General features: G+C 42.5%; 1 protein-coding gene across 2 annotated transcripts in view; it reads right to left on the reverse strand.

Moving 5' to 3' along the window:
- NRBF2 (nuclear receptor binding factor 2) overlaps positions 1-12,899 on the reverse strand; it is a 41,902-nt gene that overhangs the window by 12,472 nt on the left and 16,531 nt on the right. The window contains exons 2-3 of one of the 2 annotated variants that reach the window (XM_073596253.1): positions 7,844-7,928; positions 1,971-2,011 (exon numbers count right to left, since the gene is read on the reverse strand). In XM_073596253.1, the coding sequence (XP_073452354.1) occupies positions 1,971-2,011; positions 7,844-7,928 (126 nt within the window). The remainder of the gene's footprint in view (positions 1-1,970; positions 2,012-7,843; positions 7,929-12,899) is intronic. The other variant, XM_073596254.1, reaches the window with a different exon arrangement.

Below are 12,899 nucleotides of genomic sequence, written 5' to 3' on the forward strand. Positions count from 1 at the left end.
TCACTGCATGTATGTGCCTAAGGCTTCATGCACAAGTGTCAAAAATGGAGCGTTCAGGTCCACAAAGTAAACATTCTTACACAGATCTGAATGCATCCTATCATCTGCTTTGTACATTGATATGCTAGAGTTACGAAAGAGTTTACAAGGTCAGTGTTCAGGTGTGCTTACCAACATTCTCATTCACTGCACATTTAATGTTAGTTATATGGAGTTGAACAAAGCTTAATGGATATAAATGTGTCTAAACCTACTTCAAAAGCAGGAACGTCTAAACACAGTGATTTGGGAGGCATCCAACGGGTTTAGGACCCATGCCCGTGCCGGGCAGTCTTTTACCATGCTTCATACATCCACTCAGCTATGGGATGCCAGCATGAGGATGCAAGCAGCACCTGTGCATCCCTGTGCTGGTAAAACATGGCCCTACATGAGGCACAGAGCAAATCAACCCGTGTGAACGTGGCCTTATACTTCCCAGATAGCTTCTGCTTTTAGAAAAGCTAAATTCACAAGTGCCAGTGAGTACAAGGCCTAAAATGTATTAATTGGTTCTACCTTGGAAACTCTCATAACATGCGGACTCCCAGAACATGCAGAGTAAAAATGACTAAACTGCATCATGAGAAAGAACCTTTTATTTCTCACTGACAACCCCTAATGGTAAAGGCTCACACACAAACCAAAATTAACATCTCTGCACGTGACTGGCAATGAGAAGTATGGGTAGCAGTGTGCTATGACATTCCCCTGTAAATATGTCTGAATATTCTCATTTATACAGATCATGATAAAGCTAGTAGTCAATCACTTACAAATAGACTTCTGTAATGTTGAAGATGTTTTGTAGATTCTATCAGCCATTTCAGTTCAAATGAGTGTCAGGAACATACCCCAACATTTATATCCAAACAGGCAGCACAGATAACTTATCCCAATCACCATGGAATGTGTAAATGTCTACTGTCTAAAAATAGGATGAGTGATGTAAAAGTTGTGGAGCTACCATGTTCTATTCATATAAGGGGTAGATTTACTAAAACTGGAGAGTACAAAATCTAGTGCAGCTGTGCATAGTAGCCAATCAGCTTCCAGGATTTTTTGTCAACGCTTAATTGAACAAGTTAGGCTTCATGTACACAGGACGTTTTTACAACCTCTCCTAAACGATTTAACGTGACAGTAGTAACCCACAGGTAAAACATGTTTTGCCACGTTTACATGTCGTGTTCAGAAGCGTTAAAAAAAAAAAATTAGCCAGAAATGAAAAACGCCTGTAAACGAAATGCGGCTAAATGCGAGTTACCACGCTTAGAAGCATTTGAAGCTTGAAATGCCTCTAAACTCAGCTCCTGAACCCATTTTTTTGCGTTCCAAAAACGTCCGTTTAGCAGCAGCAGTGTACATGAGGCCTTAGAGTTAGAAGGCGATTGGCTACCATGCAGAGCTGCACCATATTTTGCACTCTCCAGTTTTGGAGAAACAACCCCACAGTCCCATCCGTGTGTCGAGACTGCATAGGCATAGTTTTTGGATTTACATGAATAAAGGTGTGAATTGTCAAAATTGCTGGGGTAGAAATTTTAAAACCATATTATAAAACAGCTACTATTGAAGGCCCTTATGCATGTTTAGGGATAGTTCCAGTTTGGTGTAGATTTGCTCTTTCGTGCCATTTGAAACCTATACAGACTTCCTGATACACTCCTCCCATCCTGTTCTTAGACAGTCAACATCTACACATTCCATGGAGACTGAATTACGGCGTTGGTGCTACCTGTGTGGATAGAAATGATGGGGTATCTTCTGGATACTTACTGGAACTAAAGAATTAACATCTTCAACATTACAGAACAGGTCCAGCTGAATGTGGCAAACTGCTACCAGATATTGTTCTGTAAACAAAAAGAAAAGTGAGTGGGTCTCAATAATGGTTTAACCTCCCACACAGTAAGCATGATTCATCTTACCTGCTCAGACTGTGTAAGCTTCTTGGCTTCCAAGAGATAAGCTGCAAGATAGAAACAAAAACATAAGGCTGCAAGACCTATAGATGGTCACTAGAGGGCCTCAGACATGGAATAGAGCAGCAGGGAATTCTGTACTGCTGAGTATTACGTGCCACGCTGTGCAGAGTTTGTATAATGCATCCTATAGACATGACAGCAGGGCAAAGCATAGTGCTGGACAGTATCACTGCACAAAACAAAGTACATTCATCTCCCAATATGTATGTAATAATATATAAATATATACACACACACACACACACACACACACACACACACATATACACACACACACACACACACATACCCATTCATTGTCATTTAAAGGAGACCTGTACTGACAATATGAGTGCTGCCTTTGTGGACCTCCCTTCCTCAAAATTCCAATTGTCTGGCTGTAATACAGAATCAACTCATTCAATATTTCCTGTGCTGCTTCACTCTTTCTAATCTGCATTGTGGTTCCAGGTTGTTCCAGGGCTGCAACTCAAAGTACCAAAGCCAGAGACAGCCAGGAAACCAGCAGCCCCCAGAAGTCATCACCACAGCAGCCACTATGCTTCTGCAAAATGCTTGAAAATTAAAATGTTACTAAACATTGGAAAGGTAAAAGCAGACCTCAGCACTGTCCACTTTTGCTTTGTGGTTTTAACCTTAAAGTGGAACTGTAAGCCTACGGTGCATCCGGAAAGTATTCAGAGCGCCTCACTTTTTCCACATTTTGTTATGTTACAGCCTTATTCCAAAATAGATTAAATTCATTATTTTCCTCAAAATTCTACAAACAGTACCCCATAATGACAACACGATAGAAATTTGTTTGAAATCTTTGCAAATTTATATAAAAAAAAAAAAAAATGTACAAAAAGGTATTCACAGTCTTTGCCATGACCCTCAAAATTGAGCTCAGGTGCATCCTGTTTCCACTGATCATCCTTGAGAGGTTTCTACAACTTAGGGTGCACCTGTGGTAAATTTAGTTGATTGGAAAGGCACACACCTGTCTATATAAAGGTCCCACAGTTAACAGTGCATGTCAGAGCGCAAACCAAGACACGAAATTCAAGGAATTGTCTGTAGACCTCAGAGACATGATTGATTTGAGGCACAGATGTGGGGAAGGGTACAAAAAAATTCCTGCAGCATTGAAGACCCCAATGAGCACAATGGCCTACATCATCCATAAACGGAAGACGTTTGTAAACACCAGGACTCTCCCTAGAGTGGGCCGCCTGGCCTGACTAAGCGATCGGGGGAGAAGGGCCTTAGTCAGGGAGGTGACCAAGAACCCGATGGTCACTCTGACAGAGCCTCAGCATTTCTCTGTGGAGAGAGAACCTTCCAGGATAACCATCTCTGCAGCACTCCACCAATCAGGCCTGTATGGCAGAGTGGCCAGACAGAAGCCACTCCTCAATAAAAAGGCACATGACAGCCTGCCTAGAGTTTGCCAAAAGGCACCTGAAGGACTCCAAGACCATGAGAAACAAAATTCTCTGGTTTGATAAAACAAAGTTTGGATGCTTTGGCCTGAATGGCAAGCGTTAGGTCTGTTATGTCTGGAGGAAACCAGGCACCGCTCATCACCTGGCCAATACCATCCCTACAGTGAAGCATGGTGGTGGCAGCATTAGGCTGTGGGGATGTTTTTCAGAGGCAGGGACTGGGAGACTAGTCAGGATCGAGGGAAAGATGAATGCAGCAATGTACAGAGACATCCTTGATGCAAACCTGCTCCAGAGCGCTCTGGACCTCAGACTGGGGCGCAGGTTCATCTTCAAAGAGGACAATGACCCTAAACACACAGCTAAGATAGAAGTGGCTACGGGACAACTCTGAATGTCCTCGAGTGGCCCAGCCAGAGCCCAGACTTGAACCCAATTGAACATCTCTGGACAGATCTGAAAATGGCTGTGCATCAACACTCCCCATCCAACCTGATGATGCTTGAGAGGTCCTGCAAAGAAGAATGGAAGAAACTGCCCAAAAATAGGCTGTGAATACTTATATACTTGTATTACTTGTATACTGATTTTTTTTTATAAGATTATAAACAAACTTCTTTCACGTTGTCATTATGGGGTATTGTTTGTAAAATAAATCAACGCACCCTACCATTCACTAGGATTGATTTACTAAAACTAAAAAAAAAAAGAAAAAAAAAAAAATGCAAAATCTGGTTCAACTCTCCATAGAAACCAATCAGAGTCCATGTATTTTGTGAAAGCTTAATTGAATAAACTGAAGTTAGAAGCCGATTGGCTACCATGCACAGCTGCACCAGATTTTCCACTGTCCAATTTTAGAGAAAAAAAAAAAAATCAACCCCAGTGTGTCTACCAAGTCCACACAATGATTTAGAGCAGTGGTTCTCAACCCTGTCCTCAAGTACCCACAACAGGACAGGTTTGCAGGTTTTCCTTTATCTTGCACATGTGCTTTAAATCAGAGTCAATGGCTTGGTATTTTGGACAGCTATTTTATCTAAGAGAAAGTCCCAATACATGGCCTGTTGGGGGTACTTGTGGACAGGGTTGAGAACCACTGATGTAGAGTATTGGTCACAGGTTCATCCATGTTTATTCAGAAACATAGTGACTTCTGGTTTTATTCCAATTGAATGTCAGTACTGCAGACCCTGTCTTGTCATCTGCAGCCCGAGAAGGAATAATGTCCCCAGTGTTTACCTTGGGCCCGATTTGTTTTTTTAATTTCCTGGGCACACTGCCAGGCCGAGACATTATCATGATAATGTTATGCAGATCTCCACATTTATTTCATGCAGATAAATATGATCTCGGAGACTGGGCAGATGTGTTGTTTTGTATCATCCAGATTGCCTGTGAGTACTCTGCAGCAACACTCAACATACACTGCTGAGCTTTGTCAACAGCTCTCAATGATATTCTTTCACATGAAGATAGAGCATGGCTTGTTAATCCTCACATCGTGCAAAACCTTTATTTCTATTATTTCCACTCAGTAGAGCTCCCTGATTTCCATTTTCTAGGCAGGCGTATAATGCACATGAACATGACAAATAGCACATCTTACATCCCAAAAGCCAAAGCACCACCTGAGCTTCCATCATTTTGCCTGGCACGACAGTATAGAGACCTCTTGACTGTCTCTGATGACTCTTGAGAGTAGTGGCTGTCCTAAGCGGTACCTACTGACTGCAACAATAGTCAGCAAATGAAATGTAATGTACTGTAAGCTATTGATAAATAAACAGCTAGAGGTAGGTATGCCAACGAGTAAAAGGCTCTGGCTGGAATCTTACATAGCTAGACCACCGATATATACAGAGACTGTTAACTAAGAGCCTCATGTATCAAGTGTAATTTCTACAAACTGATATTATATCTCCATAACCAATGATCCGATTCAAATCTTTAGGCCCCTGGCACACTGGGGTGTCCAGCTGCAGTGTGCCCGGGAAGGACAGGTGGCACATTTTGTTTTTTTTGTTCAGCCTATGGGCAAGCGATGTAGATGGAGGAATCCCCCGCTGGGACATTCTGTTCTGACAGCGGGACTCGCAGCTGTCAGAATACACTGATCAGTAAATGCAGTCGGTTGGCTACAGCAGCTGAACAGCACAAGTTTTGCAACATGTTCAAATGATCAACTGTTGTAGAGCAGGGACGACCAAACTCTGATAGAAATTCAGCTGGTCCCTGCTGAACTGGATGCATTTTAACAAATTTGAGGCCAACTTTAAGCCTTTAAGCTAGGTTCACACTTGCAGTTCTCTGAAAAACAACAGCCTGATCTTACCCCCCCCCCATTAGGAGGCCTCAATTCACAGGGTACCCAAAAATGGAACTTCTGCTGACCTGCTTCCCCTTCCAGTGCCACATTTGGCACCTTTTTCGGGGGGGGGGGGGGGGATGTACCTGACAGGTACCCTTCCCCACTTCTGGGAGATGGCGCCACGCTTCGGAACTGCGGCCTGCCTCCTCCTTCCCCCACCAACAGGCCAATTCAAAAGCGCATGCGCAGTAGGGAACCGGCTGTAAAGCCGAAAGGCTTCACTGCTGGTTTCCCTTAGGACAAATGGCGGCAGCACCCGACAGCCAATCCAAAAATCATCTGGGGTGCCGATATTGCAGGCTCCCTAGACAGGTAAACTTCTATATGTTAAAAAAAAAATTTGTATTAACAATTTAGTACATGACACTTTCATGAAATGCTTCTATAAAGATGTCCAAGTTTCTAGCCAGTGCTACTTAGAATCTGACTGCCACAAACCTGGGCTGCTTAGATGTTTGCCAAGCCTCAATCTCTAATGCCATCCTGAAATCCAGCTTCCTTAGCGTTTAACCCCGAGCATAACTAAGGCTAGAAGGAACCATGTAAAATGGTTACCCTAAGTAACACTGAAAGTATCTTGTTATTTTTATCTTGAATCTGATACACAGAGCTTAAAAACTTTAAGGCTAGTTTCACACAGGTGGCTCCCTAAACCTAAATGGAACCCTTACATGCAGATGGCACCCTGTGCACCCATGCACAGGAGGAGAACACAGCACGGTTTGTCCCCACTGGGAGCTACAATGCTCTTGAGGTTTCCATGTGGGCCTTTTTTTTTTTTTTTTTTTTAAATGGGGCATGGACCTTTTTCCTGCATTTTTAGGAGCACAGCAGCCCATTTAAATGAATCGGCTGCCATGCCTGCACAAAACATAGCCCGAATAGTCGCACAAGTGTGAACCTAGCCTAACTAAATGTCATCCAGTTAGACTTTACATTTACTTAAAGTGGTTGTAAAGGCAGATTGTTTTTTTCTCTTAATGCATTCTATGCATTAAGAGGAACAAACATTCTGTGTGCAGCAGCCCCCCTAATACTTACCTGAGCCCCATCTAGATCCAGGGATGTTGCATGAGAGACTCGGCTGTCCAGAACTCCCCTCCTTAATGGCTGAGACAGCAGCGCAGCGCGATTGGCTCACGCTGCTGTCAAAGTCCGTGAGCCAATCAGGAAAGAAAGGGTGTGGGCCGCGGCTCCGTGTCTGGATGGACACAGGGACCTGCGGCTCCGGTGCCCCCATAGCAAGCTGCTTACTGTGGGGGCTGTCAACAGGGAGAAGCCAGGAGTGCCAGCAAGGGACCCAAGAAGAGGAGGATCTGGTCTGTTCTGTGCAAAACCGACTGTACAGAGCAGGTAAGTATAACACGTTTGTTATATTTAACGGGGAAAAAAAAAAAAAAAAACAAGACTTTAGTATCACTTTAAGAGAGACCCTTGTCATCAACTTAAAAAAAAAATACAGGTAAAACCAAAGAATTATCAAGTATTTTAAAAGTTTACCTGACTTGCAATGTGCCTATGAACTTGCTAAAAAATTGGTCTACTACAGGGAGAGTAAATTACTTAGCACATCTCTCTCTTCTTGCATACCTTAGCCCTCTCCTCTTCCGGGAGTGTCTAATTACTGTCTGTGCTGATCCAGCTACTCTGTCTTTCCTTTAACCTCTCTACATCTTTTGTGTAGCAGCCAGGGAGGAAGTGAAGAATACTATAGAGTGTCTTCTGATATCACATCCAAGATGGTGGCACCGAGCAGCAGCCTCAGGGGTTTTGGATGTCTACACAAGTGAGACATTTACATTTAAATAGCATGTATTAAATATTTTAAATGCACATATAATCTTTTAGAAGAGTCCTGTTGAAATGACTAGTCTGTGTACAGGGTTTCTTTAGATTCCTTTTTCACTTAGAGCCTTGAAGGTGTTGATACAACAACCCCGTTACCATATGCACACTATAAAAAAACACTCAAATATAATCCTCCACTGAATGATGAAAATGGCCAGTAAAGGACATACCAGCAGCTTTTCTGTGACAAGCGATTGCCTCTTCATATTTCCCTGTAGCCAGAAACCTGTCTGCTTTCCTGCTTTGTTGATGTGCCTGTAAGTACAAGAACATGATACTGGGATTAGCATTGCTGTGATGAATCATTAAAAATCACGATCACCTTGCTGTTACATAGTTAGTCTGGTTGAAAAAAAGACAAGGCCATCCAGTTCAACCAATAGAAAGAGAAAAAAAAACATTTTATACAATCCTACACCCACAGTTGATCCAGAGAAAGGCAAAAAAAAAAAAAAACAGCAAAGCATGATCCAAATTGCTCCAGCTACAGCAAATTTGCTTACATTTATTAATATATACCCTTACCTAAAATACAGCCATTCCAAGGCGAGGCTCCAGAATAAAGCCAGCTCAGCAGAGAAATTCAGTTCACAAACAAAAAAAAAAAAACAAAAAAAAACAAAAACCTAAAACCCATGAGGAAGTACGGTAAAGTTGTATTCTAATATCAGATCACATGATCCTGTTGGTCGGCTTTCTGTTTTAAAAGGTGCAGCTTAGTAGGAAATTTTGCTCCAGCCTTTGATTGGTAATATGTAATATAGTCACATGACACAGGAAAGAGATTTGCTCTACAAAACAATTAACAGCAGTGACACAGAAGTATTAGGCTGTCAATCTGCCCCGTGACAGCGGAGAGGTACAGATGTTATTAGAGGGATCTGAAATCAAACTATGACGGTAGTGCAAGTGGAAAAATAGCTGCCATTTTTTTGTCCTGCCACCATTACAGCCCATAGAAATCATGAAACACCGATAAGGCCCCTTTCATACGGGAAGGATCCGTGATGATCCACCCCGTGAACCTCCGCTTGCTCAGCGGAGATCGCTCCGTTGATCCCCGCTGAGCCGGTGGATGACAGGGCGGTCCCTGCACAGCTCTGTCAGATCTCCGCTCTCCCCTATGGGGGATCGGATGAACACGGACATAAAAATAGGACTTTCCTCCATCTGCAGAAGCGGACCATAGCGGGGACGGATGATATCGGGTGTCAGCGGATGTTCATCCGCTGACACCCGCTATCCCATAGGGATGCATGTATGTCCGTATTTCATCCGAAAACGGATGCATGAAATACGGACATAAGGTCTGCAAGTGTGAAAGGGGCCTTAGGGCTAAGCATTGCTACAGATGATTGACTGGTTGAACTAGATGGAATTTTTTTCAAGCAGATTATGTAAGATGATGGCTTGGATAACTGGTGATGTGATTTTAGGATTAGAGTTTAAAGCCCAAATTTCAGGAACATTTTAAATGCTCCCTTGCAATGGGGCTGCGCCTGCATAACAAGGTTTAATAAACCATTTTGTCTGGGGAAGGGGGGGGGGGGGTATTACCCAATTCTCTGCTCCTCTGGCAGATGGCTCTTCCCCATGCTCCACTGGTGGACTCCCTCAGCGTCATCAGGTCCAATGCAGGGCTATGGACCCTACTTTTGTCTTGACGTCAGGATCCTAGACCGCTGGAGCTTGGGGAGTAAGGGGTTGGGGAGACCGGTCTAGCTGCAGGAGGAGGAGGGGATCATGCAAGTAAATCATTTTGTTTTGTTGCCCTCCTAGACTAAAACAAGCAATTAACCCTTGCAGTGGGGCAGTGGGTTGAACTTTAAGATGTCTCTTAAAGTAGCCTGTTAAGAGGATATGCCCATTTTAAGACCACATGAGGATAGTACTTTACGTGCCAGAGAATTACTGCCACACGGGCAAGCAGTTCTGTTGCAAGCCAACACATGAAAGATTTTGATCAAACAGATCTGAACAAATCTGGATAAAATACAACAATCAGGGAATCAGTAAGCATCAAAAATTGTATCTAGTGGCCATTAAGTGCCTTCTATACTATTGTTAAAGAAAGTTCACACATCATAGCTTCTTAAAGCTGTCTGCTGACAAACAGCTTGAGCTAGCTGTATCCTGAATACTATATGAATTTTTGTCAGCATCTAAATTTGTAAACTCCACCCGTAGAACATAATTGTTGTGTTGGCTTTTTTCCCAGCAGATGAAACAGAACATAGATTCAGAGATTACACTGTGTGCTTAAGGTGGGTGTAGGGCAGGGATATGCAATTAGCGGACCTCCAGCTGTTGCAGAACTACAAGTCCCATGAGGCATAGCAAGACTGGCAGCCACAAGCATGACACCCAGAGCCAGAGGCATGATGGGACTGCATATCCCTGGTGTAGGGGGTCATTTTTACTATTGCGTTTAGTTATTTGTTGTTTTTTAAGTGAAACAAAAACCTTTTTAGGCCTCATTCACATCTAAGTGATTTGATGCTTCACCAGAGATACTCAGCAAGACTTCCATTATATACTTAGCGATGTCCATTAACACATGAGTGTAATATCACTTGAAGCTCATTACTCTGAAAAGTACATGGGCTTCTTTTGGGGCAGGGTCATGCTTTCTGACTTCAGTGGGAGTACCTGAAAAACTTGCCTTGTAACTAGCTTTCCAAAAAAAAAAAACAAAAAAACAAACCCTGAAGCCTAAGGCCTCTTTCACATGAACGATCCGTTCAGGTCTGCCAGTCAGTTTTTTAGGCGGACCTGAACGGACCCCTCCATAGACCTCCGATCCGAAAAAGTGTAACGGAGGAAAAACCTACTTTTCCATTCGTTTTCGGATTGGGCGACGACGGACTCTACGGTCCGTCATCATCCGATCCCCCATAGGGGAGAGCAGCGCTCTGACAGGTCCGTCGCTGCATGATCCACGGAGCGATCCCCACTGAGCAAGCGGATGTTCACGGGGCGGATCCTCACGGATCCACCCCGTGTGAAAGGACCCTAAAACATGTGCAAATCCATGCAAAAAAGCCTGTAACAAATGCTTGAAAAAAAATTAAAAAAATAAAAAACACACCCCGAAAAATGACGTTAGATGCTCAGCTAAAGTGTGAATTGGACCCAAGTGTTAAACAATCTTGAGTAGATTTCAGGAGCCCACCTGTACAATCTAGAAGATTTTAAGATATTTAAGATAGTAGATTGATTTACCAATGTAATAGAGGCTGTTCATCAATGTATGTTCACTTTACAAAGAAAATAATATATTCGCTGAAATGTGGGTTACTTTAAAAAAAAAAAAAAAAAATCAAGTACAAGAGAAACCAAAAATTAAATTTAAAAATGTATATTTATATGTACCGTATATACTCGAGTATAAGCCGATGGCACCTACTTTTACCACAAAAAACTGGGAAAACTTATAAGCCTAGGGTGAGAATGCAGCAGCTACTGTAAATGGAAAAGAGGGTCAACAATGCCCATCTGCAGCCTCACTGTGCCCATTTGCATGCCTTAGCCTCACTGTGTCCTCCATCTGCATGCCTTAGCCTCACTGTGTCCCCCATCTGCATGCTTTAGCCTCACTGTGTCCCCCATCTGCATGCCTCAGCCTCACCTGATCAGCGTTGTGCCCATCTGCCGGCGTTATGATCTCTCGGCGCTGTCCCCATCTGCAGCCTTATCTCCCGGCGCTGTGATATATTCAGTCTAGTCGGCAGCCATGCAGTTGCCAAAGCCCCGTCTCCTCCTCGTCCGTGACAGAACACTGACTCGGTTTCTCAGCAGTGAGTCAGTGATCAGCCTATAACGGACAAGGAGGAGGCGGGGCTTTGGTACACTGCATGATCGCCGGCTAGACTGAATGTATCACAGCGCTGGGAGATAAGGCTGCAGATGGGGACAGCGCCGGGAGGACTCTAGGACTCCAGTATAAGCCAAGGGGTGCATTTTCAGCACAAAAAAAAAAAAATTACTATATATATTTATATTCACGATTCATATAGCACCAACAGTTTATGCAGCGCTTTGCAATGAATAGGGGGGACAACACAATTACAGTACATTAGTCAGGAGGAGTCGAATTCTGGAGATGTTGCGGAGGTTAAGGCGGCAGGATTTAGCCAGTGATTGGATGTGGGGGCTGAAGGAGAGGTCCAGCCAGGACCCTGGCATGTGTGGAGGGACCAGTGGTTGTGTTGTTGATATTAATGGTGAAGTCACGGGGGGGGGGGGGGGGGGAATATATATTTTGCAACTAACGATAATTTTCACTAATTGTTAAATCAGTAAATAACCGTGAAAAAATTGTGGTTTATAATTTAGTTAAGATGTGAAGTTTTAAAAAAAAAAAGGCAATTTATTCTTAAACATCTCTATGCAGGGGTAAATATAACCAACTATATGATTAGGGAGCAAAATCTCTAATCCACTCTGAGAACAGACAGAAGAGATATACTGTATATACTATTAGAGGAGATATACTGTATATACTATTAGAGGAGATATACTGTATATACTATTAAAGGGTGAATCTGGTAAATATCAGACTCAGATCAAATGTTTTTATTTAAAAAACAATGTCTTCCTTAAAAAAATAAAACAAAAGTCATTTTAAAGAACGTTCATTCGATTTTCTAATTGTTAGTGGGGTCAAATCGACGTTCATTTTCAACCCTGGTGACGGGAAAATTTGGAAATAGAAAACTTCTTGGTCAAAAGGAATGTTCAGACAGTATGTGGTTTTTGTTCAGAAATTACATTAGTTTTAAAAACAGAAGGTTAAAAACAAGTGAAAATTTCAAAAAATTATTTCATTCAGTGAATGTACAAAGATTTTTCGCCTGAATAGTCTCGTCTGAAAATTGATCCATGTGGCCAGCATAAGGCTCGGTACACACCTATGCAGTTTGCTTTTGATCTGTTTCTGCAGTGGTTTTTGCTGTGCGTTTTGATTTTTGCGCACGTCATTTTGCTGCGATTTGCGTTTTTGCATTTTTTTTGCCAATTTGTTGTTGGGTAGATTAAAAAAAAAAAAAAAAAAAAAAAAAAAACACAAATTGCTGCAAAAACGCATTACATGCTTTTCTGCACCTTCTCCATTGAAGTATATTGAGCCAAAAAAGCACAGTTTAGCATGAAAAAAAAAAGTCCCTGACCCTTTCCAAATACTCAGAGGCTAAAAAAAGCATAGGTGTGAACATGTCCCATAGGAAA

This window comes from Aquarana catesbeiana, linkage group LG08 (assembly GCF_042186555.1).
Source record: "Aquarana catesbeiana isolate 2022-GZ linkage group LG08, ASM4218655v1, whole genome shotgun sequence".
NCBI classification, from domain to species: domain Eukaryota; kingdom Metazoa; phylum Chordata; class Amphibia; order Anura; family Ranidae; genus Aquarana; species Aquarana catesbeiana.